Raw genomic sequence first — 27139 nt, 5'->3', positions numbered from 1 at the left:
AATAAAAAAAAAACATCCGGAACAAAACATCTCCAAAGCTCTGGTTATAATATAACTAAGTTTAGGTAGCTATTTCTATATAATACCAAATGATTCTCCTCGATTTGCCGCCCTTCGAGTATCTGCCGCCCCCAAGCGACGCTCAATCTGCCTACCCCCACGGGACGTCACTGCAAATTTCAGTTAGAACCTTGTAGTAAAGGCGATTTGTTTGAGTTTCAGGTGGACAATGTTCTAACTGAATTTATGATATATAAAATTAACCATTAAAAACTAGTTTTAACGTAGTTTTATTGATAGGTACAACATATCAGTACCATAATTGATATATTCAATCAAAAAAATAATTGAAAACATTCACAATTAACAAAATACAAGCGTTCAAAACTTCAACAGCCCATAACTTTTTTGCTGGAGTTGTTCACTTAGAACTCTGTAGTTCTCGGGTCGCGCTTTAACTATCAATTATTATTAGAAACACATTGTTTTACACAGGTAATATTGTGTATTAATTAGGTACATGTAGTGTATTTGAATGAAATGGATACCATGGTTTAACGTTTGACTGTCTACCGATCATTCTAAAAAAGGCTGTTAATTTCATGTTATGCCAATGCAAGTTTATATTATTATGATCAGTCTTGGGGCAGAAGTAGTGTATTATTATAATTGTCTAGCTGTTTAGTCTCAGGTGTTTCGGAGAGTCGATCTATTGAAAAATATAAGAACGTTTATTTTATGTCTAGAAAATAAGAAAAGGTTTTTACCCTCGACAACATCAATATCTCTGACTTCTTGTTGTGACTTCACATCTCCTGTATGACTATCTTTTACTTCATAGTTATACGTATATTTTGGGTGTGCCTTTAAAAAAGAAAAAACATATTTACTTTATTGTAACAATCGCAGAAGGATTGCGTGATTTCTTTGAGAGAATAAATAAGCTGGACCCCCCCCCCTGATGAAGTAAAGGTCATGGCGATGTCATCTGCTGGCTTCTTCTTTCGGGGACATGCTTATTGAAAGTAGAAAATATTAAAAAAAAATATTAAAAAAAAAAAAATGGCGGAGACGCCGGCGGGTGCGGCTGACGTGAGACGTCCCGAGAGACAAAAACCGAATGAATCTTAACCTTTTTGGAGAGAACTGAGAGCAGGTCAACTCTAGGCAAGAATTAAAAATATTACCTACAAATTCTGTCACTGAAAAATGACTAAACACCCTCTGGCATAATTATGTACCTGGCTTGTAGGTAGGTAGGTACCTTGGGTCTCTGATTTCTGAGAATTTCGGCTCACTACAGAAATAGTCAACCAAACCTTTTCTAGGTAGGTACATGCTTTGAAAGGGGCTGTACATTTGTTGCAGTGACGTCCCGTGGGGGTAAGCAGATTGAGCATCGCTTGGGGGCGGCAGTAAATCGAAATAGCTAAAATTATTTTCATTACGTCACGTTGTACAATAATAGCATAGTAAAAATGATGTGAAAATAATAAATCTGTGTATTGCTAAATGGTACAAACTAAATGTGTCGGAAATATTAACCAAATAGAACCTCAGACTCTGGTGAATTTGCTTTTTATATCTAAATTTAATTACCTATGTGTGTTTTAGTGGTAAGTGTAATATTTTGTTAGTAATGTATACATACAACATTGGAATCATGAAAGGATGAAATACTGTGTAAAAAGAAATCGGGCGGCATTTTGGTGCTGCCGAGGGGCGGCATTTTGTCTAGGGACGTCACTGATTTGTTGGGATTTTTATTACTGCATTTCTTTGCTTGATAGGTACATATTTTGAAATATCTGACCTACAAAATGAACACAGACACATTCTTATAAATAAAACCTTAATATTACATAATTTTAAACTAAATACATTTGACATTGAATGGCTTGGAATAAATGAATTTATAGGTATTTAATTAGTATTATCCATGACTTTAATATAAGTAGGTACTTAGGTAAGTGCTTTTACGGATGTTCTTTTTTAATAAAGCTAGGTCAATGTTTTTTTATGCTAGGGACGAATTTAATGGCTAGGCTTCTGACAAAATTATTAATGCTGAGAAAATAATTATTCTTAATACTGTCAATTCCCTCCATTTTCGAAAGTGAAAAGCACGTTGTCACTTTGTTTTTTTGCATGGATTTTCGTCTGGATTCAGGACTTGGAGGTGGACAAATAACACACCGGAATTGTGATGGAAACGACGAGATATATTTACGTTAATATATTCTAATGGTTACTTTTTTCACAGTTACAATTTCTTTTATATTGGGCGCGAGTTAACAGTGTTTACTTTCTGGCCGTCTGGTGCGTATTACCCGCCGTCTTGTGTTTCACTTTCAACGAGAAGCGTTGTCGAAAAACGGCGACGTTGCAAATATTTTTCAACGGTCGTGATTTACAGCATTGCCGGCTTTATTATTATTTATTTTCGTGATCAACCCTTACTATTTGTTGGATTTGATACCGACTCGGGCCTCTCCAGATACACAGGGACGTCCCCAAATGGGGACCATTCGGGGGTGTAACAATACCTACGTATTTATGAAATAATACTTATTTAGTTAAGACTTTGTTGGCTAAGTTTCTAAAGGGTGACTATAAAATTTTCTTACATCTAAGCTTACGGGCTAGAAATTTCTGTGTCGTAGTCGATCTGCTCATGTTTGCATGAATCCGCCCAATGATGATTCAGGCCTTATGACCTTGGATCTTCTGAGGATGCCATGGTTTAGGCGGTATCACCATGTCCAACGCCTCCATATCCCAATCTATTAAGAGCCAAACTATTATTGTGTCATTTCTATAATACTCACATAGTGATCCCCTCCATATAATCCATGTCGTACACCTCCATATCCCAATCCATTAAGAGTCAAGCTGTTGTGACCCAGTCCATTCTAATTTAATCCGTTGTACCCAAGTCCACTAAAGCCTAAGCTGCTGTGTCCCAGCCCACTGTAGTCTAAGCCGTTATACCCCAGTTCATTGTAACCTAGGCTGTTGTACCACAATCTACTGTATCCGATGTTATTGTGAGCGAGGCTGCTATATCCCAAGTTGCCGTAACCGTAGCTTAAGCCGCCGTATCTTAAATGATTGCCAGCGAGTCCCAGCGAATGGTGGCCAACGTCTCCTCGTACAATATTACTGTGTGAGACTGCAACTCCGTGACCATTGCACATCGCGGCTAGTGCCACGATGCAGATACAACTGAAAGAAAATAAAAAAAAAACTTATTTTGAAATTTGAATTTAGCTACAATAATAAAATCAAATGGGAAAGTATGACTTAATTTTGTGTGTAAACTAAATTTACAACAAATGAATTGATATGAATGAATGAATGCATTCTTTTAATACTTTTAGCCATTTTTAAGCAGAATTGAATTCATTTTCAGTTAATTCTGTTTTGTATGGAAAGTGATTATTGTTGGTTGCTAATGGGTGTAACGCGATGAACTTGTCACCTAAAGAAACCATAAATATACTTTCTTAACTGGCAACACCAAACTCATGCTGGCGGCAAATAATCAACGGCCGGAGCAGACAAGGTGGGGGGGACGTAGCGGCGGGGGGAGAACACGAGTGCGTGGGAGGCAACTTCCTTCTTCTGGTTCGAAACGTTCTACGGGGCGGACGCGCTCGTGCCGCGCAACGCGGTCGTGTTAGGAGCACACGCTTCAACAATGGATGGCATATTTCCATACCCGTGTCGAAGGGTAAAGTGCTAGTGTCATCTTCACCCGGGAATACACCCCTTGGACTTGGAAATGGAAGGACGTTGAGGAGGGCTCGATGCATGTAAATATGTAATTATAAATTGTGTCTAGGTTAGTGCCATTTGCTGGTGACGGAGACGCTCCTGTGAGAACCTCCGTCCCACTTCTTTTAAATATAATCTTTTTCAACCCTGTTGGACGGGGGTACCTCAAAGGTTGAAGGAAACGTGCAAGCCTAACTCCAGACTCCTGGTGAGTCTGGGAATCCACGCCAAGGGAGTTGCTTCCCGGCGTGAGTTTAAGCTGTTCCAAATTGAATCCGCCTCATACTTTATTTCTTTTGATAACAAATTAGTCATATATGTTACATTAGCGCCTCCAACGCGATTTGGACGGTGAAGTTGGTTTCATGTTTCCTGTGCCTTGCGAGAGTTTTTGTCACCAGCATTCAATCATATTATATGTTATATTTGTATGTATTTCTTCCGTAGTGCATTTTGTCTAGTTAGCCGAGCGATTCTGGAATGTTCTATAATTACGGAACATTTGTGGTTGGGTATACCAGAAGTGAGCGACTGCGCGCATTCTTGAAAAAGATGCGGGGACTTCTGGTTGAACATTCACAATAGCAGGACGCACATTACTTGCGCTCTGCCATAGTAACTTAGTTAACTTTACTCAGTTTCAGTATTGATAATAGTAACATTAGTGTGGTTTTGAAAATGTTTCTGCATTGTGGAAATTAATTTTTATTTATTTGACACGATCAAATAAGTGACGACACGTGATTTTGTGAACGAGTGTGAAGTTTTTGAGGGAGCATATCCGCTTTCTACCCGCATGGATGGTTGGTTAGAATCCAACATCCGCCTCACATCCACGTTTATCTGTGCAATCCATGCACACTTATAACTTTTGCGTTAATCATTTAACGCGCTTTTGTATAATTAACATGTTGTGCCTTCCAATATACTGTTATAGAATTTATTGAAAAGCACATGTTCGTGGATATCAATCATCATAATCAAGTCAGGAAACTTGAGACTAATGGTGAAAGACGACGGAGAGGACGTTTTTATTTTCATTCCCTGCCATACACCCAGGAGGCACTCTAGGATTTTTCACGTTGGAGGAACGTGAAGTCGCTTCTGAAGGATGTTGGATAAGACGTAGAAGTCACGTGGCCTTCCAGTTCACGACGATGTTCGACGTTCTCAATCAAAGCTAAGTCTTCCTGCAATTACTTAAATGAATTCTCGTCTATAAAAAGATTAGCTTGAATGAAAACCTACAAGATAGTCAGACTATTGTTTCCATTTGGTCACATAGCATATCTTGTGCGTCCTCAAATAAATGGTAGAATTTATTTTGGTTCGATCCAAAAAACAATTTCAGTGGAAATCGAAATTTCGTAACAACTTTTTGTTACAAAATTCACGAGCGCTCACCTCTTGCCAAAAAAGGGCAGAAGTCACACCGACTCGCGTAGGATTTTTTCCTTTGCGCCGTGCCGTAATTAATTTCGAGTGTTTTAATATTTGTAGTGCGGGTCATTCCAGAATATTCGGTTAAGAATTGTGTGATGTCATTGTAGTTACGTCATGCTATGTTTAGTCATAGGTAGGATTAGAATAATTTTACAATGAAATTATTTCAGGATAATTATTATTGTATTTCTCTGTAAGTTGTGTGCAAGTTTTTTTTCTTTTTCACAAAACTTCACAGTGCCGTACCGTGTTTTGTTATAATGCAAAATCATTCCGGAACATTCCGTTAAGAATATAGTGATCCAATTGTACTTACGTCTTAGTATAATTAAAATAATTTTAAAGTGAGATTATTTTAGGATATTCATTGTCGTATTTCTCTGTAAATTTTGTGCCAGTTTTTTTCACTCAGTTTCGATCAGTGTATACCTAGGTCGGTGGTTTTTCGTTGCGGCTTGGTGCATTTACGTTTTAGTATAGCAACAAATAATACTCATATTCCGTAAAATGATATGTGATAGCTAGTACACAGCTAGCAATTAATTTATGGTATGGATGTAGACATCCGCGTCATCTTTCATTTAGTATAAAATTACTCGTTTAGTCGTATTTCGCCTTCTCAAGATGGTTTGGTCGAACGTTAACAACGTTGCAATTGGCATCAGGGAAAGCTGCAAGGCGAACACCCTGAGGTCAGCGCTAGAAGCCAGGGGTATTCAACCCAGTAAAAAGCTCTCGCAAATGCAGGAGCAGGCGGAGATATGGAATAGTAAGCTATGTCCCGGACCGCTTGAGGAAAAAGCTGAGGATTTCGAATCACTCTCGTCATTTTCTCAAATAGTAGAAATAAAACCTGCTATTAATTACAAAGTGCTAAATTCAATGCACATTAAATATGACGGTTCTACACCAGTTCACGACTTTGTCATAAGAGTCGAGGACATTATGAGAAATCGTGGGCTATCATTCACTACAATGATGGTGTACTTTTCAGAGATATTACAGGGCAGAGCTTTGGGTTGGTTCCGCTTGGTGGAAAGCGAAGTAAATACATGGCAGGAGTTAAAATCAGCTTTGTATTTACAATTCGAAGGGCCGACGGTCGGCGCCGCTTTGGTTGAGAGTATGTTAATTAAAAGGCAAAAAGAGCAGGAACCAGCCTGCGATTTCATACTTGATATGAGATTGCTAGCGGGTAGATTGAGACCTGCATACTCTATTAGTGATTTAATGGAAATAATTACGAGCAGAATGGTAGAACGCATTCGCACAGGTGTCAGCCTGCAAAAGCCCAAGACGTTCACTGAGTTAGTAAAAGTTTGTAGCGACATTGAGAGATCAAAGTTGGCTCCAATCTCTTTCATTTCGACCAACCCTTCAGAACGCGAAGTTACGGCAATACACGCTAATCCTTCGACTTCGGTTAATGATAATATCAGAATTAGTTCTGACCGGTTTCAGAAACATAAGCATAACGCACGTCACTGTAAACCGCTCAGCAAATCGCGCAACAATTCCAGTTGCAACGAGCATGCCACGTGTTGCAGTGACACGCATTCACCGAAGTCAGTGAGAATTGGTAGTGATGACAAACAGTCTATCAAGAGCCAGCACGCATGCACTTCCAGCAAGCACAGCGGCTCGTCAAAAAACGAGTAGCCATCCATTCTCTCAGACCGTCCAAACAAGTACGTAAAAGAGAGTGGATAGATGTTGTTAACTATACAAAATATTTTTTTAGGAACGATAAGTTAGTCGCTCCTATTTGCAAAAAAGAGTATGTGGATGAGAGACCTTTTTTGAAGTTTTGGTTAGGAGGTATTGGGGCACGGGGTCTTCTAGATTCCGGTGCCTCTCTTTCCTGCTTGAGTAAGGATGCTGCCGCCACCTTGCTCGAGAAAGGATTTAAGTTATACAAGTCCAGAATTTCGATTGAATCAGTGGATGGTACAGTCCAGCCCGCATTCGGCGCTTTAAAAATACCAGTTAAAGTAGGCCACGAAACGAAAACTGTATACTTTACCGTAATACCTAACCTCCAACCCGATGTCATTCTGGGCATCGACTTTTGGAAGTTGTTCAACATAGCACCAGAAATAGTCTATCTTAACAAGAATCGTAATCATGACTCGTTTAAAATAAATTCTATCACATCAAAAAATTCAATTAACTTATCAGAAGTAGAACACAGTCAGCTAGCCTCGGTTAAAGAAAAATTTGAGTCGATTTCCTTCGAACGTTGTGGCTTGGGGAGGACCCACTTGATTCAGCACCGCATTGTAACCAATGGGGGCCCAATCAAACAACGCTATTATCCGCTTTCCCCTGCAAAACAGGCTACTTTAGAGAATGAGCTAGACGATATGCTTAAGCTTGGAGTAGTCAGGAGATCACGTTCTGCGTGGAGCAATCCGATCTTAATAGTGCCAAAAAAAGATGGCACCGGGAGATTTTGTTTGGATTCGCGCAAACTGAACGCGATCACAGTCCCAGACAGTTATCCGTTGCCTTATATTTCGCAGATATTAGATAATTTAAGAGACGCAAGATTTATTTCATCAATAGACTTGTCGAAAGCCTTTTGGCAGATTCCTCTAACGGAGGACTCTTGTGAGAAGACGGCTTTTGTGGTTCCACGCAGAGGTTTGTTCGAATTTCTTGTGATGCCGTTTGGCACCAAAAACTCGAGCGCGGAATTACAGAGGTTGTCTGACAGTTTGTTCGGCCCGGAATTCGAGGCCAAGGTTTTCTGTTATATTGACGACGTGATAGTGGTATCTGAAGACTTTGATAGCCACATGAAGTTACTAGATCGCGTTTTTGAAAAGTTTAAACAATCAGGCATGACTATAAATTTCTCTAAATCAGAATTTTGCAGAAAAGAACTAAAATACCTAGGTTATGTAGTAAATGAGGAGGGATTACACTGTGATCCAGTGAAACTTGACAGCGTCAGGAACTTTCCCGTTCCCAAGAATTCTCGGGACGTGAAATCGTTTTTAGGACTGTGTTCATATTACAGGAGGTTTATAGACAACTTTGCCAAGGTAGCGAGTCCTTTGACAGGCTTGACAAGTGTGCGCAAGGGAGCTTCCGCGTTCACTTGGTCAGATGAGGCTCAGGCGTCGTTTGAGGCACTCAAACTCGCACTGACCTCAGCCCCAGTCTTGGCATGTCCTGATTTCGCTAGTCCGTTCACTTTACATTGTGATGCTTCTAACCTAGGGCTAGGATCGGTCCTCACGCAGGAATTGTCTGATGGCGAGCACCCGATTGCATTTTACTCTCGCACCTTAACAAAGCCTCAACGCAACTACACGACCACTGAACTAGAACTACTAGCTATTTTAGACAGTATATTTCATTTTAGGAGATACCTAGAGGGAAATAAGTTTACGGTAATCACTGATCACGCCAGCTTAAAATGGTTAACGACGCTTGAAAGCCCACAGGGTAGGCTCGCTCGCTGGGCAGCGAGACTTTCACAATATGACTTCTCAATAAAACATCGTCCAGGAAGGCTTAACACCGTCCCTGATGTATTATCAAGAAATCCAGTCGTGATTTCATCTGTTAGTGCTAGCAACACTGCAGACCCACCGGACCTTTGGTTCGAGAACTTAGTCAATAACGTGAAGTCTCACCCAGAAAAATTCCCGAGATTCAAATTTGAGGGAGATAAATTACTCAGGTTCAAGGCAGGAGATCTGCCCCTTGATGACTCTAATTGGAAAGAGTGCGTCAAGGGCGCGGATAGAACAAAACTGATCTCAGAGTTTCATAGTGGAAACACTTCTGTGCATTTTGGCACATTCAAAACTTTCAAGCGCATTTCCTCACTGTTCTATTGGCCAGGGATTTACAGAGACGTGAAGTTATTCATTAAGGGTTGTGCTATATGCAAACCATATAAACACACAACTAATGCACCGGCGGGACTTATGTCGAATCCGAAGGAAGTCGACCGCCCGATGCAATCATTGTCGATTGACTTGATAGGGCCTCTACCAAAATCGAAGGAGGGATACATGCATATTCTCTCAGTTGTCGACGTCTTTTCTAAATATGTGTGGTTACACCCACTTAGAAAAGCTACAGCAACACCTATCATAAAATTCATTGAACAGGAGATCTTTCTTAAACATGGAGTACCCAACAGTATTCTAACGGACAATGGTCGTCAATTCATATCTAAAGAATTCAAGGCGTTCATTAAGAAGTATTCTATCCCCAAATTGTTCCTTAATGCGGTGTACTCTCCGCAAAGCAACACAGTTGAGAGATATAACCAGACAGTGGGTACCTCACTGGCAATCCTAGTAGGAAAGGATCAGAGACTCTGGTCGCAATATCTTCAAAGCGTGCAGACTGCGATAAACGCATCTGTAAACTTAGCAACCAAGTACTCCCCCTTTTTCCTCATGCATGGTCGAGAGATAATCTTGGATGGTCGTTTTCATCTTCCAAAAGACTATCTCAAGGCCAAAGACTCAGTTCTCCCCGCGGCAGCAGACTGTGCGCAGTATGCTGATCGCATACAGAACTTGCCGTTCGTCTTTGAAATCGTCCAAGCTCAGCTTTTGGAAAATTTTCAATCGAACGCTAAAAGGTATAATCTCCGAAGGAAAGATGCTGAACTTGTCATAGGCCAGAGGGTCTGGCGTAAGAACTTTAGAATCTCAGATGCGGCAAATTATTTCAGTACCAAGCTCGCGCAACGGTACGTGGAAAATATAGTTTTAACTAAGATCTCTCCGTTGGTTTATGAATTAGGTGATCTGAATGGTAAGCCGTTAGGTCGATTTCATATAAAGGACATCGCCAAATATTAGTTAATAATTGTCTCGTCCAACATCATCGTTAGATATATTACTTCATATTGTGCCTTGTCATATACATAAGTCTAGTATAATTTGACATAAGTCTTCCAACATAAGACTTTGTCGTTAAGTTAAGTACAGTGAAACCTTGGTCCAACTACATTGACCATTGCGTTCACAGGGAGAATCAAAGTAGTGGTTGTTTGTGTTGGAAGGAATTCGATAGGTGAGCAAATTTTCGCTCAAGTGAGGGTGCGGAATTGTGTGAGATTTCGATGAAAACGGAAATCTCACTAAACGCAGTTTTCATTTTTCATCTTTTGCTCCATGGTCACCATCACATTCCAAGGGACGTAATGTGTTGAAGGGGTGTATTACTGCTCTCTGTTTGCTGCAGAGGACCAGTCGCATATATACAACTTGTGGTTTCGACTTGCGTCACTTTGTGCCTGCCTACGGTGTGCGCGAACATCACCAAAGTCACAGTGCGCAATTCAATCTCTTTCTTCTTACTTACGTAACTCGGGTCAATTCACCATGGATCGATTTAACATTTATGGTAATTGACAATGCGAGTCCCAAGTCCAATACTTCTCATTCAAGTTTACACTCGTCGCGAAACACAATGTTCAGGATGTGCAATTAATGATTACACATTCCCGTTAACTTGTCGCTGACTTTGTCCACTCGTCTTCTCGAGCCAGTCAAGTGTGCTAAAAGCAGACAGCCAGCAGCACAACTGGTGAGACCTTACATAAACAAGCATCGATTTGGTCTTCATTGTTTCAAAAAGACTTGTCTATTCCTCATTTCTAGCGTAACACAGATTTCACATGCAGGAAGCATGAAAATCTAGTAGTGTTACTAGGTACATCACTACTAACCACTAACAAATGCAAATTTGCACGTCGTTTCAGTGCAAGTAGTCCTTAATAATATTTCCAAGCGCACATCAAATGTTGCTAGGATATTATTCCACCTACTGAGAGAATCTTCTTGATGTCTCAAAGTCTGAATTAATTTTACTTACATGTTTATTTACTTAAGTTTTTGTGTGTGTTGTCCCATAGGCATAAACATCCATAAATTAAGTAAAGTGCGTTTTGATCGCACCATTGTAAGTAACATACTAACGGAACCGTTATCGTGTCATAACACATAAGGTCTCCATGTTAGCCGTCTGTGCATTTTCACGGGCACTTCACATGGTAGGTGGATGTGAACCCCTTTTCTACAGTCTATCTTCTTCCCTGATATGTCATATGTGTCTAGTTTGACCACCCCGTTCCTTGCAGAGTTCTGTGGTTGCACTCCCAACTGCCTCGGATCACCTATGATTCCCAGACAACGGACGTCGCTCTGCGTCTAATCCTGGAAAATTGCATTTGTTCAAGTAGCCTTGTAAGCTCCAAGCAATGTATATCCGTGCCCACGAATTCCAAGGGAGGACATTCATGCTCTTCTTCGTCATTTGGCGAAAGGGGTGATGGTCATACCACAGATTCCTCTGTGTTTGACACATGCTAGATGTACACATCTAGCGGTCTTTGTTTACATACTCTATTGTCACTTCAATATAAGTATAGTGAACGAAGTACTCGTACGATCATATTGTACAGCGATAGCATATAACCTATCCTTCGCACTAAGTACACATGTCTGTACCGAATTCGAACAACAGTTTCCTCTGCGTTCGACACAAGCTGGATGGTAACATCAAGCGCCTTCTATGTACTGTGTTGTCATTTCGATAATAAGTATAGTTAAATAAGTGTTCAAACTTTCATGTTTTACATGATAGCACCAAAGCTGTCTCGTCTCTTGGAACATCAGTAAATGAATGACACGAATGGTTGTCTTGCAACTTACAAAGTTATGTACCCCTCCAAGGTACACGGCATTCATTATGTTTCACTGAGAGACACCCGCAATATGGCGTTCTGCATCGTATCGATGAAGGATCTACCTTACCGGGATTTAGTTATTATTAAATAGGGTAACATGTGCCGTCCCCTTAGTATTTAACAATATAATTTAAATTTACTATAATTTAGCATTTAACAATGTAGTTAAAATGCAACTGCGAACGTACCATCATCACCTGGTCATGGTACTTACAAAAATAATGTAGCGGTCTGTGCCACACAAACTATGGTTAAAATCCATATTTATGTCTTAACAAGTACACTCGAATCACAAAATGATCATACTTGCTAGTAATTTATAAGCAAAATGTAAATTCTTTCAATATGGAAAGAGCACAAATATGTCTGTTCAAAGACATCCATACCTGATGGGAATACCATGGAAAAACTGTACTCACTATGTGAAAATTATTGTGCGGTATGCACGATGAAAATGTATAAGATTCTATTTTTTACAAAAAATGAATTCTCATATTATTGTTAAGAAATACTATAGTTGCGTTTCTACGTAACAAGATAAGCCTAACTAATGTAAGAAATGTTGTTTGTTTTGCATACAAAAGTTTGTTATCAATTTCAGAATTGCTGTATTCAACATAATGTTACATCTGGACGATGATTTCGTGTGCTAGCAGTAACGTAGAGATCCACAGGGGATAGACAGCAAGTAATGAGCACCATTGCGGCCATGAAATACGCTTGAACTCCTGCTGGTCTGAGACGTGCTGCGTCACAGCCTGTGCTGTGAATACCAGATGAAAGTTAAGTTGACCTCTTTGTAATGTTTCCCAACTATTGTAAACGTAGAGCTTGCATGTAAGTCATGCATATGGAATTTACGACACAACTCCGTAGAAAGAGTGTGTCTCTTCCAACAATGTAACCTTGATGTTGCGAACACGCAACGAGATCTGTACCAGAGATGTACACCCGATCTCACGATACAGATGAAATCGCTATGAAGGACACTAAGATGTTGTAAACTTGTAAATATAGCTTAATTAAAGCATTTAGTATAAGAGCTTGGCAGCTGTGAGAAAAACAACTGAGAGGTCTAGTCTCACTTGCTCTGTTTGTTTGGTCAATTCTCTAATTGCACACCGGACTCTGTGTTGTGAGTCGTGCAATTGGGAGAGGGTCAATCCAGCTGGGAAAAGCAGTGTGTCCTGGCGCTGTGATATGACTGTTGATAGGAAGGTACTGGAAAAGTCCGTTCTATCAAATTTTTAGGGTGCGCGACCAAGCAAACTCAAGTGGGGACCTCAAGAACCAACTCTTACTAGCTTAGTAATTCATATTGTCCAATACATATGAACGCTTGTGGTTACTTATTCCGCATAAGCTGGAAGCATTTAGAATTAATAATTTTCGGAAATAACGACTCGGCATAAAGACCGGTCAACAAGATGTGTGACTCAACACGTCACAAAATTTAACATTAGAGGCAATGCAAGTTTGGAGGTGAGCGGTGATGTGGTGCATCGGGCTGATCCCTGGGTAAATTCCTTGCAGCATCAGATCGCTCTAGTGCGTCGCAACCCTGCCGCATCAAGTATGCAAGTTAGTTTTTAAGCAGCGTCAGGGAAGCGACTGCTACGAAGGCACAAGAGGAACTGGCAGAGTTGCTCGGTGGACGTCTACCCTAATGAAGTAGGAGTAGTTAGCAGCCTAGGATATAAGTATGATTAAGGTCGTCCTCGGGAGATCCATGTGTGCTGCGCAGCTCCGCAGTTGCGAAACCAAAGGGTTTGAGCGTCGGCGTATGAACCTCCCGATGACATACAGATGACGGTGGTCATTGTATAAATTAATGTAGTCTCGAAGTCAGAGCCTTCGGCGGGATGGACCCGTCCGCCGGTCAACCCTGAACAAAGTTAGTAGGTTATAGATTCATGATAAATATAAACTTCTGCGCGCCCAAACAGAAATTTATTATTTTAATGGTAGTTCAATAAGCCAACGTGGCAATGAATGGTATTTTCTTGTATCATAAATTCATTTTCAGAGAGAGGTCCGGGCCCGCTTCACGCGGTTCCCCTTCAAGCTGCATCACTTGTGCATATGTCTTTCAGAATACCACACTTATCGTCACCGCTTAGTTGCCACGATAAGCATCCGATGGTCTAGTAAACCATCCATTTTCAGATTCAGATAGTAAACAAGATGAGCTTGGAGAAGCTCGCGTCACGACATCGTACGTTGGTCACTCCAGAAGCAATTTAGACGTCAACATGAGGGAGCCCGAAATGGCATACCTCAGACGCGGAAGAAGGAGCGCTGAGAAGTAGGTTCTCAAGCGCTGAGAATAAGTTGCATTAGCAATCGGTTTGCTTTGAGCTGTGGGAGGAAGCAGCGGCAAACTCAAAAAGTACCAGTTCAAGAAGGATAGACTCCTTTTAGAATGGGAAACTGAAGCTACATCTAGGTCTGGCATCGGTCAGGATACCATAGAAGTGGAGGAGGTCTGAAGAGCCCCACCACCCTAGATAGTCGTAAGCGTGCCTAGACAGCACCGATAAACCTATCATTCCTGCCCTTGCGACATGCTTACATGCAAGGCCCGCGTGGGGAGACAGAGGTCCAACTGTCTGTCAATTAGGAAACAACTTCTCAATGGAGAAGATTGTAAGAAATGTAATCAGCCAAGTAGCCGACGGCCTCATCAAGGATGAGTTCCGTCAAAAACTGTAATTTGATTACCGAACAATAGTCATATTGTTGACAGATACTTTAATTTGTAGAATTTGTACTGTGCAAAACTATATTTCTTAAAAAGGCCTCTATGTGATGCAAGGTAACCCCCCCAGAAGGATGGATGAAGGGAGCAAGGAGCGACGAGGAGACGTTGGCGCGCACTTCACCCGCACACAAGAGGGTCTGCGCTGGATCGCCGTCAGCAGCTCCGCCGTCAGCAGTTTCGTCACCTGCCCCGACCGTCCCACCTGACTGCACCAACTTCTCATCACCAAGAAGCGGAGAACGCCCCTGGCAGGAAATTGACACCCATGACTCAATTTCTTCCTGACCAAGCGGGTGATGTAACGCGATGAACTTGTCACCTAAAGAAACCATAAATATACTTTCTTAACTGGCAACACCAAACTCATGCTGGCGGCAAATAATCAACGGCCGGAGCAGACAAGGTGGGGGGGACGTAGCGGCGGGGGGAGAACACGAGTGCGTGGGAGGCAACTTCCTTCTTCTGGTTCGAAACGTTCTACGGGGCGGACGCGCTCGTGCCGCGCAACGCGGTCGTGTTAGGAGCACACGCTTCAACAATGGATGGCATATTTCCATACCCGTGTCGAAGGGTAAAGTGCTAGTGTCATCTTCACCCGGGAATACACCCCTTGGACTTGGAAATGGAAGGACGTTGAGGAGGGCTCGATGCATGTAAATATGTAATTATAAATTGTGTCTAGGTTAGTGCCATTTGCTGGTGACGGAGACGCTCCTGTGAGAACCTCCGTCCCACTTCTTTTATATATAATCTTTTGTAAACCTTCGCTGAAATAATCTCTCATTAAATGTAACCGCATTTCAGCGATATACTTTGAAACCTCTTTCACTTATCAACCTAGAGTCCCAGTAAACACATGGTCTTTTGCAGCTGTTTCCCTCCCAAAGAAAAGCTAGCTGGCGTCCAACCCTGTTGGACGGGGGCACCTCAAAGGTTGAAGGAAACGTGCAAGCCTAACTCCAGACTCCTGGTGAGTCTGGGAATCCACGCCAAGGGAGTTGCTTCCCGGCGTGGGTTTAGCTGCTCCAAATAGCGGTCGGATCCACTCCTTTTGATAAGAAATTCTCATGTTCTACACCAGAAGGTGGCAAAGTTAGGTGGACGAGAGAGCGAGGTCGGAACGAGCGGCTTCAGAAGTATAAGTCTGATGTAGGTAAAGCTCATGTTACATTCATGTGACAAATCCTTCCTACCTTATGTAAGTATCAGATAGCTATGTAGTCGTTGCATTGTTAAATAACATTAGAAGAACTTTCAGTTTCCTATATGTTACATGGGGTCCTAGCAACTAAATTATTAATAGGTATATATGTGCGTTACTATGGAAATCAATATGAAATGTCAAAATGACAGTATTCTATATTTATTCAGTATTTCTATGAAGTGCAAAAAAAGTATTTATCAATACATATAATTGTCAAGTTTATATGATTCAACAGAAAATTTAAAAACGTGGTATATAAAAAGTTCTTTTTATCTTGTAATTATTATTTCAAAGCTTCCAATGATTTATATTGTATGTTTGTGAATTAAAATGGTATGTAAGGTAAGTCGGGGCAAGATCGTCAACGGGTCTAGTTCGTCCAGTGTCTTTATTTTCTTATTGCAGCGATGTGGGTGAGTGCCGCTTCGTATCCGTGTTACCAACATTCATACTCAACGTCCTCCACATTTGCAATGAAGTTAGCTTCAGTCTAGCTTACGTGACAGAGGAGAGAAGTTTTGTCGTGATTCAGCTTTTATATTGTAAATGGGGCTAGATCGTCAAATCGTAAAATATCTCGATAATCCAATGTCCCAAATCAACTAATTTTTGGTGTGTACCTAATTTGCCTATACCGCTTTCTATTTTAGCTTTTATTTTTTTATTTTTACATGTGCCTTCAATTATTTTTGACTGCTGACGGACTAACCCCACTAGCTTGGTTAACAGCAGATAAGTTCGTCACATGTATGACGATCTATACCCGTATTTTTTTTAAATATGGGGTTAGTTCGTACGAGTATACCTACTTAGATGAAATATATTTATTTTTACCAATAAAAACTCAGTTTTAAAAACCTAATAACAATGTCTGGTTTGTTACAGATATAAAAGCCGTGATAATGCCTCGAACCTACAAAAGAAAGTCTAACAGAGCCACGTCTTACTCAAAAGAGCAATTGAATCATGCTGTTGATGAAGTGTTATAAAAAAGAATGAGTTGATATCAAGCATCCAAACTATTTAAAATTCCACGAATGACACTCATGGACCATGTCAATGGAACACATGGGCATAAATCCTAAACGATGGGCAAACCAACTGCTTTATCCCTTGATCTAGAATGGAATTTGGCAGAAAATCTACACGTAATGGTTTTGGATTATCGAGGAAGGAAGTTATGGAGTAAGTTGGGCATTATGTTCAAATAAATAAATATTATATATATTCAACGTCAAGCTCTGAAGATGACGTATACTTCACTTCAGCATCATCTGATACTGGAAATATATCTGACTTGTTGCCAGACACCGATGAAGAGAATTTTAATGACCCTTTAGAAATAGAGGATGCAATTGTAGTTCAAGTTGTAAATGATCCTCAAGAAAAAAAATATTGAAGACTGGATTTTAGTCAAGTTTAAAACCAAAAAGACCATCAAACACTTTGTTGGTAAAATTTTGAGTTTCAACAAAGAAGACAAACCCGTGGTTAAGTTTATCAGGAGAAAGATTTTTTTTAAAAAATATGGTCTCGAAAGAACAAACAGTTTTTATATTTCCAGTTATTGACGACATTTCTGATGTTCTCAATGAAGACATAATTAATTTGTACTCTTCCGCAACCTTTAATTTTAAGGAGAGGTGAAATTATGTCTAATTTTAATCTTAAACAATTCAATATTCAATAAAAATTCCATTTACTTATTCATTTATCGAAAATAATATTTTTATATGTACGTTCTTTGCTTTCTTAATTAATTTTCTACGTAGTATATGACGAGAATAATAAACATTATATTTTAAACAATCTTTTAATACTAGATCCATTTACTATGCCTAAACATTTGTTATGGGGTTACATCGGCATACATTTTAATATGCCGAAGTAACCCCATGGTTGTGAAATATGATCATAAATGATATTTTATTCCATGTATTTATACTTTTGGTATGATACTTTTCTCTACCAATAACCATATTTTAACGATCTAAACCCGTGTGGTTATAAGCGTATTATAATGAAAATAATTCTTCCTGACGAACTAGCCCCTGGTGAAGGGGTAAGATCGTAATAAGGGTCATTTTTAAATTGTTTTGTCAAAATAATGCCATTTAAGCCATACAATACTTTTGTAACAAACACTACTTTTATTAAATAGTATGTTTTATTCAACAAATTTAAAAAAATATTAAAAATCTCAATTACTAATTCCGTAAAATTAATTTAAAGTCACACTCTTCAATTTCTATGACGATCTTGCCCCGACTGACCTTAATATAATATTTCACTACTTTACTATCCGAAAAAATCTATTGATATTAAGTTTTATTTAAATTTTAAAATTGTAGCTTTAATGGGTGCAATATTTATTTTACCTTGTCCCAAATTCGGAGAAGTTGGAAATGCTGCACGGTTTGAAGGGAATGTTTTACCATCTTACTAATAATATAGAATTGTAATGTAGCTTCAGATTCCAGTAATTGAATTCTTCAAGCATCGATTAAAAAAATGTAATTTTTCTGTATAATCAAAATTATGGTAAAACAACAATGTACTTATCTTAAATTCAACCAGTTTAGATTAGTAAACGCTTTACCAAAACGGCTGAAATACGTAAATTGTTTTTCCAAATAATATATTATTAGGTTGTTGACTAGGGGCCGTATGTATGAGATTCCCAAATTCTTTATAAGCTATTTAACCGATTTTCCATCGAATAGCTAATAACACTCTTTGTGACGTAAGCGATCTGACGTCACGCGCCATTAAAAATGGCTGCCTCAGCTAGCTGTCACTTTCAATTTTAATTTTGCATTCATTGCAAAAAACATTTGGTTGAGGCCCTTATTCGTTTTGTAGATTCTGTAAAACATTTGCGAACTTTAAAAACAGTTCCTAGTCGTGCTGTTTACAAAATACGTATAATTTTGATCCCTAGTCTATAATCTAGATAGTAGGTAACTGATAAAATGCCTCGCTTATTTCGCCTATTTCGCTTGCAATATTTCTCATGGAGACATAAGATGGACTTACGTAAGATTACGATAAAATATCTCCGCTAAACCACCGCAAAAATATGTATCTACTGCTGTATCTGGCATTAAAATATACAATTGTAAGCATTCTGCGTTCTTCAAAATATTACGGTGCCACCTACCTACCTAGTTAATTATTGTAAGATAACTGTAATAAACAAGGCACAACTCTCAAATACACTGGAAACATCAATAGTATCATACGGTGATTGGTATAAATGATAATATTATACAGAGATCATTACATATTATTGTCTTAAATCATTTGCATTTTCTGTCATTTATTCTTATTCTCTTTGAGATCTCAATAATTGAAGATTGAAGTGAAGTTAGTCATAATAATATTCAGTATTGCCACCAAATGTATTCAGTGTTGCCACGAAATGGAAAAGTTTACTGGCAATACAACCTTTCGTACAGTAGAATAATTATGAAATACATGTGATAAAATAGCTGATAAATTATTTAAATTTCATAATAATTATTCATGTATAATTATCAAATTTATATGGTACCGTTCGCACACTTTCAGACACATTTACAATTTCAAAATTTTGAATTATTTATCGGGGAATGAAATTTTGTAATACGAACACCATGACACATCTTCGTGACGTCACTTAACAGCTAATTACGTTTTTACTCATGCATACAAACGTGCAGTATATAGCCTATAAGGTTTTTGGGAATCTCATGCATACGACAGTAGGTATGCATTGATATGGTTTTTACGACAGTTTTAAATTTGGCAATACTGCTCAAAGAATAGCTTCTTTTTTCAAATCATATTTTCTTTTGTTTTCTAAAACGATTTTTCTTCTCGTGTCATTGTTTAACTGTCGCACGTAAGAAATAATAATATTACTAGGTATCTCGTCATATTTAAAACATACCTACAAGCTTATTAGTCGGTAATAAACATCAATATTATATTATCCTTTTGATCCTAGGACTTTAACGTCAAGGGAGAGACAGTGACTGGACGTATTTGTCAAATTATATTTGAAGCATGGTGCTGGATGTGGAATGGATGCTAAAAGTCTCCGAGTTTGACTGTGCCGAGCTTCACGCTTGAGGAAGATGACATGGGAAAATTCGTAGTATTTGGACTTGTTGAAGAATGTGAGAAACAACTTGCTTCAGAGGGATGGCGTAAATCATGAGTGCCAAATATTTTTTCAACCGTTTTCACGGGACACGGAAATCCCAAGACATTGAGAAAGCTACGGTCGCTACTGTCCTGGATTCCTTCTTTTGAAAACATTCTTCGCCCCTGATATATCTTACATTTGTCAAAACTGTTTTGTGTAGTTTTTTAAATTGACTGTGTATATTTAAAAAAATGTATGTTTTTGATGTTTACTTCTGTTTTACTATGCTTTTGTTGTATTTAAAAAAAAGTATTAGCGAGTATTAAAGTGCCCAAGAGTTGTGGAAAAATAAGAATGTAACTCTGGATATAATTACGTACCGACGTCTTCATTTAAATAAACAGCAACGTTTCCTTGTATTTTTTCTTATTACAGTGATGTAAGTAAGTATCATAATCTATGCCATTTTATTGAAAATATGTTCCTGTTATGGATCAATAATTAACTTTTTAAGAAAATTGACACTGGTGTCATTTGATGTAGGTTGGTAATTTTCAACCTTTTTGGATGGCAGAAGCCTTGAAACATTTTGTATAATCTCAACGAACCACTAACTTGATGACACACTACGGTCCATAGAGATACATTGCAGAATACATGCGTAAGTGATGACATACATAAGCAAAGAACTGCCTATTATAGGAAAGCTCAAATGCCCGCCCCTAACTGTAGAGTGTAGGTAGGGTCAGGTAATATTATTGTCTGCAAGGCTTAATTCTTTTAAAAACATTCTTCGCCCCTGATATATCTTACATTTGTCAAATCTGTTGTGTAGTTTTTAAAATTGACTGTGTATAATGTCTTTAGTGCCGGACCCAATTGCTCACGTTAGTATCACCCATGTCCATATGGACACCAAATTCTTGTTGTCAATTTTAGTCCGGCTAACTGTTATTTTAGAACAATAGTTTCATTTATAAACGTTAATCAGTTGAAATAAGTACACTGCTTCGACTGGTCGTCATTTGGATACTCTAGCTAATATAAATAAATATCAAGTGTCAAAGTGGCCATTTATTTTACAATCACAAAAAGATGGACTCATATTCAAGGTGAGTGTTTTTTTATGATACTGTTGTTTCAAAAAATAATATTTCTTTCATCGAATGAATTATAAACACTTGACTTGTGACATATAAAGATCAACATTAACATCTAGGCATCTTTGCACTAGAACATTCAAGCTGTTTCGAAAAATCCTATTATGGATGATTTTTAATAAAACTTTTAACATGTGGCTCATCAAACTTATTGTTCTAAACTCGCTGCACTCCTTTGCATTCGCCTTTTTTGGTAGAGTGATGAATGTCGATTTCAACCAATCATCGGGAATTATGCCTGTTTCGTAAATTTTATTAAACAAATCAACGAGAATTTCTAATTGATCTTCTTCTAATAATTTTGTCATTTCGTTGTAAATATGATCAGGGCCGACAGCTTTACCATTTTTAGAATTTCGTATTGCGTTTATTATGTCTGCCCTATTTATGCATGGGGCTTGTTCACATTCATTAAAAGTGTAGCCAATAGGTCCCCTATCATCATCAAACAGATTTTCAATATATGTCTTCCAACGAGTCAGCTTCTTTTCTATATCTAATATAATACGCCCATCTTCGTCTTTCAAGATAGTTGATGAGGTTCCTTTCGTAATTCCCAATGTTTCCTTTATCTTATTGTGCATATTAAAGGAATCGTATTTTCGTTGGAGATTTTCAATTTCTTTGCATTGGTCGGACATCCATTCTTCTTTAGCTGTACGAATTTTACTTTGTATCGTATTATAAATTCTCCTATATTGAGTTTCATTTTTATTTTTCCATTTTCTTCTTTCGTCCATTAAAGACAGAATCTCATCTGTCATCCATTTTTGCTTCATAGCTGTTCTTTTATATTCTAATTGATTATTAGATATGGAGGAGAACACATCTTTTATCCTGTCCCACTTGTCTGTTATGTCAGAGGATGTAATGACTGAAGTTTTTATTTGTTCTATTTCTGTGTTCAGTGCACTTTTTACTTGTTGTTTGACTTCGGGATCCTTCAGTTGATTAATGTCAACACGTTGGGTTGCGCGTGGTTCCCTCAGTAATCTTTTAAATCTAATTTTTACTCTAGCTACAACAGGATTGTGGTCAGATGAGATGTCAGTACCTGGATAAGTTTTAGTAGATGTTACGCTATTTCTGTAACGATTGCGAATTAATATATAGTCTATTTGATTTCTTACAATGTTATTGCCATCATCTTGTGGGGATTTCCATGTATACAATCGCCTTGCTGGAAGTTTGAATAATGTGTCACAAACAACCATACTCTCTTCCTGGCAAAATTGTAGTAATCTTTCTCCTCGATCATTTCTTTATCCTAGACCAAATTCTCCTACTAACTCTCCACTTTTACCTTTACCAATCTTTGCGTTGAAATCTCCTATAATCAGGGTAACTTCATTATCTTTCGTCGATTTTAGAATTTCATTTATCTGTTGATAGAATTCTTCTATAACATCGTCATCTTTGTCGGCAGTTGGAGCGTACACCTGTATTATATTAACATTACCCATCCATGATTTGAGTTGTAATAGCATTACTCTGTCAGAGTAGGGAACAAAACTATTGACCGATCTGTTCATTTTATCGGTCACTATGATACCCACTTCATTTCGATGGTGGTTATCATCATTTCCCGAGTAATACAAGGTGCCGTTGTCAGTTTTAAATCTGCCGTTTCCCTTCCACTTCACTTCGCTGATACCAAGGATTAACTGTTAATTATTAATAGAAACACATTGTTTTACATAATATTTATTACATGTAGTGTTATTGGATTACATGTATGCAATGGTTTTGTCTGTTGACTATTGACTGATCATTCTATGAATGGCTGTTAATTTCATGTTAATTATGTCCATGCAAGTTTATATTTTAATGATCAGTCTTTGGGTGGAATTAGTGTATTATTATTGTCTAACTGTGTAATCTCATGTGTTTTGGAGAGATGATCTATTGGGTAATATAAGAATGTTTATTTTATTATATCTAGAAAATAAGAAGAAGTTGTTACCCTTGACAACATCACCATCTCTGACTTCTTGTTGTGACTTCACATCTCCTGTATGACTATCTTATACTTCATAGTTATACGTGTATTTTGGATGAGCCTTTAAAAGTGAAAATACATATTTTATGTATTGTAACAATTCCATAATGATGGCGTAAATTCTTTTAGAGAATAAATAAGTCTCTGAGTACAGTGAAAATAATTGATAATAATATTATATGCATAGGAATTGATTTCTACAATACTCACATAGTGATCCCCTCGATATAACCGATCTCCGTAGCCATGTCCAATGCCTCCATATCCCAATTAATAGTCAAGCTGTTGTGACCCAGTCTATTGTAGCCTAATCCGTTGAACCCGAGTCCACTATAACCTAAGGGCTTGCGCAGACAGAGGGCGGTCAGGCGGTCTGCGTTCCGCGTTCGGAGTTCGGCGTTCTTTGTACTGTATGGACTTCATACTGTATGGGTACACAGCCGGCGGTCAGACCGCGCCGGTCAATTCGAACGCTAGAGTTCTGGAGTTCTATGCCCGGAATTACAAAGAACGCCGTACCTCCCGTCCAGTCCCGTCATAGGAATTTGAGCAGTCACACAACATAGAGCGAAACCACACGGGGGAGTGAGTACGCAACAGCGGTGCTTTCTCACTTCCACTCGCAGTCGGAATATAGCGGTCTCGCATTATGCAGCGCTTTTGTCAGTACAACGTTTGTAAACAAATGGAACGCTTATTGTTGACCGCCACCTGTCTGCTGTCCCTGAACGTTAGCGGTCAACGGTCGGTTGAACGCAGAACACCGACCGCTCTCTGTCTGCGCAAGCCCTAAGCCGCTGTGCCCCAGTCCACTGTAGTGTAAGCCGTTATACCCCCCAGTTCATTGTAACCTAAGCTGTTGTACCTCAGTCCACTGTATCCGATGTTATTGTGAGACAGTCCCCCGTAGCCTAAGCTACTGTAGCTTGAGCCGCCGTAGCTTAAATGATTCCTAGCAAGTCCCAGCGAATGGTAGCCAACGTCTCCTCTTACAATATTACTATGCGAGACTGCGATTCCATGACTATTGCACATTGCGGCTAGTGCCACGACGCAAAGAGACAACTGAAAGTATATAAAAATATAACGTATTTTCAAACTTGTATTTAGCTACAATAGTAAAATCAAATGTGAAAGCAATGAGTTAATGTTGTGTGTGAAAGAATCAATACTTTTTATAGACATGAAGAAAATTGAGTGTTGAATCATATTGTGTGGGACATTATTTAAATTTATTAGTTAGGGTGCGTCGAATTCATTTATTTCTTTCGTTTGCATTTATTATGTTAATTTAGAATATTTATTTTAACTCAATTTTCAATATGTTACCCGTAGATTAAATTTATCTCTCTTTTCTTTTCCCTCACGGTTTTTTTGACAACATACGAAATATATAATTTGAAAAAATCCCAGAAACATTGTACCTGCATTATAAATAAATCAGACTTTACGAAGGTATATTAATCAATGAAGCATTTTTTAATATTGTGTATTTTTCAATTAATAATAAAATAATTTCGATTTTAAAATAGCGATTGTAAGGTATACAATGGAGTGTTGGTGAATATAGTAAAAATAATACCTAGTAAAAGAATAATCACTCGCCTTTACCCTGCAAATATGTAATAAAAGTAGAACCCACCATTCATTCTTTAAAAACGACCAAGCTCAGTCCTGGGTAAAAATAGAGCAAAAATGAGACAAAGATTGTAACTGAATAAAAGGGCGTGAGGACTGATTTTTACGCGGTAAATCTTGGAACAATTCGTGCAAACTCTTGAATTCAATAACTATTGGTAATTTAAGGGCGCCATTCCTGACCCATTCCATTAGGAAAAAACACAGCGTAGGATAATCCAGGAAAATAATTCAAAAAAAAAGATTGGTTAAGTGGAGCAAGTCCATAATCAAACAAATTGTATGACATATGACACATGTAAACATGAAAGTGTAAATCACATGGTCAGTAAATACAAACTGCCAATGCGAAATAACGAACAAATAATAGTACCTATTCTCTACGAAAAATCCTGTGGGGAATTAAACAGTTTAAATTTAAAATAAAAGAGGCTAGTCCGTTAAGATATCTGATACAGTAAATACCCGATGTTTTGTCATGGTGTCACGCGTCCGATACGTGACCCTGGTAGATCGGTGCACTTTTTTACACATTGGTCTGGCTTCGCTGCGGGCATAGACTAATCTGCGGGTGCTGTTCTGCTCCGAGTCGATCCGATTATCGACCCGTCCCGTTGTTCACGACGCATAATGCCAACCAAAAAATTCAATAGATCGCAGTCGTACAGCATAACGGCTACGTGTTTCAACTGCTTTTTTTGTATTTCCAGGCGTTAGGAACGTATTTATAATAATCTCCTATATATTATTATCCTATAGCTTTTCCAGGTTTTGGCGAGAGATTGTGTGCCTTATTCGTCATGTCCGATGGGTTCTAAAAAATAATCGGTCCTCGGATCGTTTAAAGTGAGTTTTCCATACTTGACACCCGCATCGTTAGTTTCCATACCAAATGAGTGATTTTTGTTCATTTCTCGATATATTTTCGATCGACACGTGATTTTATTGACAACTGATTATGTCAGGGAATTTATTTTTTCACAATGTTTGCAACACTCAAACCAACTCACCAAAGATGACCGCTTTAAATTTAAAATGCGTTTTAACCGATATACAATCATTTTTCACAAACTAATCATAATAATGTTAACCGATAAACATATTAGAACTGATTTATTTATATTTTTATGAATTAAGTTCTTTGTTTTAAGTTAAGATTCTACACCTCTGATGGAAAGAAAGTCTTTTGACACTATGTATTTATTACGCTATGTATACTAAATTACATTATTTCAATTTACTCACCACATATTTACTTATCGGATGCATTCGAGTAGCTATAATTCGAATCCAGCACAATTTTATAAAACTCAACAGAGTCACAAAAAACCACTTTTAAAAACTACCATCCGTCATCATTACGAAGTTGTAGCTGAGATTATTTACGTCTTATAATGATTTTAAAGATGCACAGCACTATAATATAATAACTCACATTTATAGCAAGTACCTATAGATAACTATAATTATTCAAATAAACAATAACATTAATACGAATTCCCATTAAAACTGTTTATTTCATTTCATCCGCAGGTGCGTGTATTCGCAATTTAACGATCACCAAGGAATAATATTTCAAAATTTGATAACGTCACTTTTTTTTTGTATAGCTGTTGAATGATATTTTTTTTTGAACCAATGAAACTTATATACATTTAATTAGCTCATATAACCCAAAAATATTTTAAAGGTATTCAAGAATAATTGGTGTTATAATATAAGTATATATTATTTAAATCATCATCAACCAGGATCAATCCACTGCTGGATGAAGGGTTCCGCAACCTGATTCTACTACTAGCGGTTAAACAAATTTGTGATATTATGCCTATTTCTATCATCGTTATCAACATCGACCTGAACCAATCCACTGCTGGATAAAGGCCTCCCTAGCCTGATTCTATTCCTTTCTGTCATTTGAATTGATGTATTTATCAAAATCGATGATATTATATTTTTTACATATTCATATCGTCATCATCATCATCGACCTGAACCAATCCACTGCTGGATAAAGGCCTCCCTACCCTGATTCTACTCCTTTCTGTCGTTCGAATTGCTGTATTTATCAAAATCGGTGATATTATATTTATCTACATATTCATATCGTTATCATCATCATCAAATGAAGAATGATGAAGGGTTCCGGAACCTGATTCTACTACTAGCGGTTAAACGATTGCTATATTTATCAAAATTGTTGATATCCATTCATAATATCGTCATTATCATCATCAACCAAGATCAATCTACTGCTGGATGAAGGTTATCCCAACCTAATTCTACTCTACTTGGTCATATAAA

The 27139-nt window shown here is 38.2% G+C and overlaps 1 protein-coding gene across 3 annotated transcripts in view; it reads right to left on the bottom strand.

The window, feature by feature from the left end:
* LOC147075008 (uncharacterized) overlaps positions 1 to 25426 on the bottom strand; it is a 38553-nt gene extending 13127 nt beyond the window's left edge. Inside the window, exons 1-3 of one of the 3 annotated variants that reach the window (XM_085943186.1) lie at positions 25301 to 25426; positions 2829 to 3225; positions 768 to 864 (exon numbers count right to left, since the gene is read on the bottom strand). In XM_085943186.1, coding sequence (XP_085799312.1) covers positions 768 to 779 — 12 coding nt within the window. In that variant the 5' untranslated portion in view covers positions 780 to 864; positions 2829 to 3225; positions 25301 to 25426. Of the gene's footprint in view, positions 1 to 86; positions 171 to 767; positions 865 to 2828; positions 3226 to 25300 lie in introns of those variants that run through there. The other 2 variants (XM_085943184.1, XM_085943185.1) reach the window with 2 other exon arrangements.
* Positions 25427 to 27139: the final 1713 nt, after the last annotated feature.

The sequence above is a fragment of the Rhyacophila brunnea genome, unplaced genomic scaffold (genome assembly GCF_057557595.1).
Source record: "Rhyacophila brunnea isolate RB1 unplaced genomic scaffold, BYU_Rbru_1.0 scaffold_15, whole genome shotgun sequence".
In the NCBI taxonomy this organism is placed as follows: domain Eukaryota; kingdom Metazoa; phylum Arthropoda; class Insecta; order Trichoptera; family Rhyacophilidae; genus Rhyacophila; species Rhyacophila brunnea.
This window is presented reverse-complemented; position numbering and strand designations above follow the sequence as displayed.